This window comes from Octopus bimaculoides, chromosome 10 (genome assembly GCF_046866305.1).
Source record: "Octopus bimaculoides isolate indiv1 chromosome 10, ASM4686630v1, whole genome shotgun sequence".
NCBI lineage: Eukaryota > Metazoa > Mollusca > Cephalopoda > Octopoda > Octopodidae > Octopus > Octopus bimaculoides.
The window spans coordinates 21,218,701-21,222,130 of record NC_142937.1 but is presented as its reverse complement, the minus strand read 5'-3'; the positions used below and the strand labels follow the sequence as shown (position 1 = coordinate 21,222,130).

At 33.3% G+C, this 3,430-nt stretch overlaps 1 protein-coding gene across 1 annotated transcript; it reads left to right on the top strand.

Annotated features, from left to right (window-relative positions):
* Positions 1-230: 230 nt before the first annotated feature.
* LOC149133456 (EPM2A-interacting protein 1-like) lies at positions 231-563 on the top strand. The gene has a single exon (XM_089359098.1). The coding sequence runs from the start codon at positions 231-233 to the stop codon at positions 561-563; it is 333 nt and encodes a 110-aa protein (XP_089215224.1).
* Positions 564-3,430: the final 2,867 nt, after the last annotated feature.

Here is a 3,430-nt window from a genome sequence, read left to right as displayed (position 1 = left end):
TTCGGGGAAGCTCTTATTGTTTGAAGTACAATTTGAAGGAGGAAACTTCTCTCATTGTCAGTGTTTTCGAGAGTTTTGCACAGACAATATGGAACATCTTAACCTCAAGTTTCAGAAAAAAAATTATTCGGGTCTTAAATAAATATTTTCCTCAAAGATTTTCAAAGTTGGACAGAATTGAGAATGAAATTCTTTTGTTTGAGAATCCCTTTGGCTGTTATCTTGATAACATGCTAACTGAAATACAACTGGAGCTTATTGACTTGCAAGTTAATACCTTGTTGAAAGAGAAGCACAGAGAAGGAAAACTTATGGAAGTTTATCGCTGTTTGCCTGCTACTGAGTTCTCAAAATTGAAAAAAATTGCCTCAGGTATGGAATCAGTTTTTGGAACAACTTATGTTTGTGAGCAAACTTTTTCAAAAATGAGGCGTGTGAAGTCAATAAATCGCACAAGGCACACTGATGAACATTTGAAAGCAGTTCTTATAGTTGGCAGCAGCAATCATAAAGCAACTGTTGATATTTTGGAAGCAAAACGCCAGTTTCACAAAACTCATTAACTTTTGTGCTGCTTACTTTTTTATGAAATTCAACTATGTGCGCACTTTTCCTAAAAATTCTAACTTGGTAATATTTTGGTATTATTAAATTATGTTTATTTTGTGTACTTTATGCATTGATAAATAAATAGGATGAGTGTCTTATTTTTTGCGTACATTCAGTGTATTCTATATTGTACTGAATTGAACAAAATATTTATCCGGCCCCGCTCTTGGTATTCATTTAGTTATATCTGGCCCGCTATAAAAAAAGTTTCGTGACCCTATTATATATAAACAAATAATACACATATGTATGGACGTATATATATATATATATATATATATATATATATATATATATATATATATATATATATATATATATATATATATATATATATATATATATATATATATATATGTATATATATATATATATATATAAAAATGTATGTATCTGTGTTTGATGTTGCAATACCGTTACGATATTTCTCCAGCTTTCCACTAACGGCAATGACTTTTTTTAATTTTGACAAGAAGCAAGCAAAAGTACTTTTCCAATCAATTAGAAAATGCAAGTGGATTGAAGATGTGTGTACATCCATTCTCATTTTTATCTTCTTTTCATTTTCGTGTGCGCATTTGTTTTTCAATAATTATTCAGTACAGAAAACGCCTTTAAGCAAACAAACAAACATATTATGAGAAGAAATAAACAGACGAAAATTGCCTTCAGCATATTGCACTTTCACACAATATTTTACAGATTATTCGTAAAAATTACTTCGTCGCTCCAAGCTGACATTTCCATCCGCCTTTGTTGAAATATCTGCTAATTAATTGTCGAAATAAATAGCTGTTGTTCATAAACAAACTTTAATGCATTTACTAAATAATTGACAGTATGTTTTTCACGCATTATTTTTCTCCGCATATTCACCGTTCATTAATTCCATTCCCCTATGATTATAACAATTGTAGCACACTTGAAAATGCTTCTGGTGTTTCTATAGACTTTAACATTACATATAGCCTTAAGTCGACAGACGTGTATTTAAATATACTTTCAGACACACATATGCTCGCATAAAACATGCTGTGTATACTTTTCTACTCTACGAACAAGGCCCGAAATTTTGTGGGTGGGGGGACAGTCGATTAGATCGACCCCAGTACATGACTGGTACTTAATTTATCGACCACGAAAGGATAAACGCAAAGTTGACCTCGGCGGAATTTGAACTCAGAACTTAATGGCAGACAAAATAACTCTTGGCATTTCACCCGGTCTGCTAATGTTTCTCTCAGGTCGCCGCCTTCAAAACATGTCGCGTGTAGTACAATCATTGGTTCGCTGAATGAAATTTCCCTATGGTATATATTTTGTGAAGTAATTTTGCATTCCAGGTTCAATCCTGGATGACGACGCTTTCTACATATATGTGTATCTGTATATATGTATGTCTGTACATATATATATATATATATATATATATATATATATATAAAAACATCAATATATATGGTGTGCGGTGAGTGAAATATATATATATATATATATATATATATATATATATATATATATATATATATATATATATATATATATATATTTCACTCACCGCACACCATATATATTGATGTTTATTTTTATAGCAAGTTATCTAAGAAACAAATTTGATAATAATTTCCTCATTACTTTTAACCTCAAATCTCGCGATTTTCCGCTTACGTAATCAAATCTAGTGAATGCCAAGTTGATTTTAACAACTTGTTTTTTCTTGTTATCTTTGCTAAAACAGTCGTAAGCTAGCTAGGATTATTCAATAGAATGAACTTTCCTTGTTACAAAACTCTGGCCTCTCCCCTAAAACATAAATCACTTCTAAAATATTGTTACTAGTTGCATCATAAGATGTTATTTACTAAGCTAATTCGCGTGAAATGAAATGAAATGAACTAGCAAGAGTTATGTCGAGTCACGGCTATGGACGAAGCGCAGCTGTCAGTGACAGGATATGAACCACTACTCATGCGACTGGTAGTCAGACATCCTATCTTCTCAGCCAGCTGCGACGCTCTGTCTCTCTATGTGTATTCAAACAAGTATCAAATAACCGTTAGCAGCAGTTTGTGACGTTGGTTCAATAACATAAGCTTTAACTTTCGAAACAACGACAGAGGCAGCCATTTCTGCCAGGTGTTTTAAAAATACACGAGCTCATTTACATAACAATTGCTGTGACTTTCTTTGTGGCTGACATCATTTGAGAACTGTAATGAAGTGCTTCTTGACTGAATGAGATCTATTACTCTATTAATTATTTTGCAAGGAACATGACATGGAAACTTAAACGAAATATTTGCGTGTCTAACTTTCCATTTAGTCGGGTAGATCAAAGCTTGCATTCACACATATTCACAATGATTATACATACATACGCAGAGATATGCTTTAGTAACGCGTTAACTGTTGTGTTTCAGAGCTGTATTGTACTGTAGAATATACTTTGAGAATCTTAACCAATAACATACGTAATAGACAGCTGTAAACACTTCTGGATATACAGTATAGTTGTAGGGACATCAGCAAGACAATAAGGGTCAGACTGACTTTAATCCTTTGTTGGGGTTACATCAGCGACCGAATAAGCCTTGTGAAATGTCCACAGAGACACTATTTATAAGCAAAGCATTCCTAACAGCTTAAGTGTTTCGGATAGTTATGGTTTCGTCCGTCCGTCTATCAATCCATCCATCTATCCATCCATCCATCCGTGCTTAGATCTAGACATATATATATATATATGTGCATGTTTGGCGTGTGTGTTCGTGCGCGCTCGCACGTATGCGTACGTGCGTGCGTCTGTGTGTGTGTATGCGTG

What these genes read in the sequence shown, in the direction of transcription:
- LOC149133456 (XM_089359098.1), top strand. Translation starts at nt 231, where the DNA reads ATGCTAACTGAAATACAACTGGAGCTTATTGACTTGCAAGTTAATACC.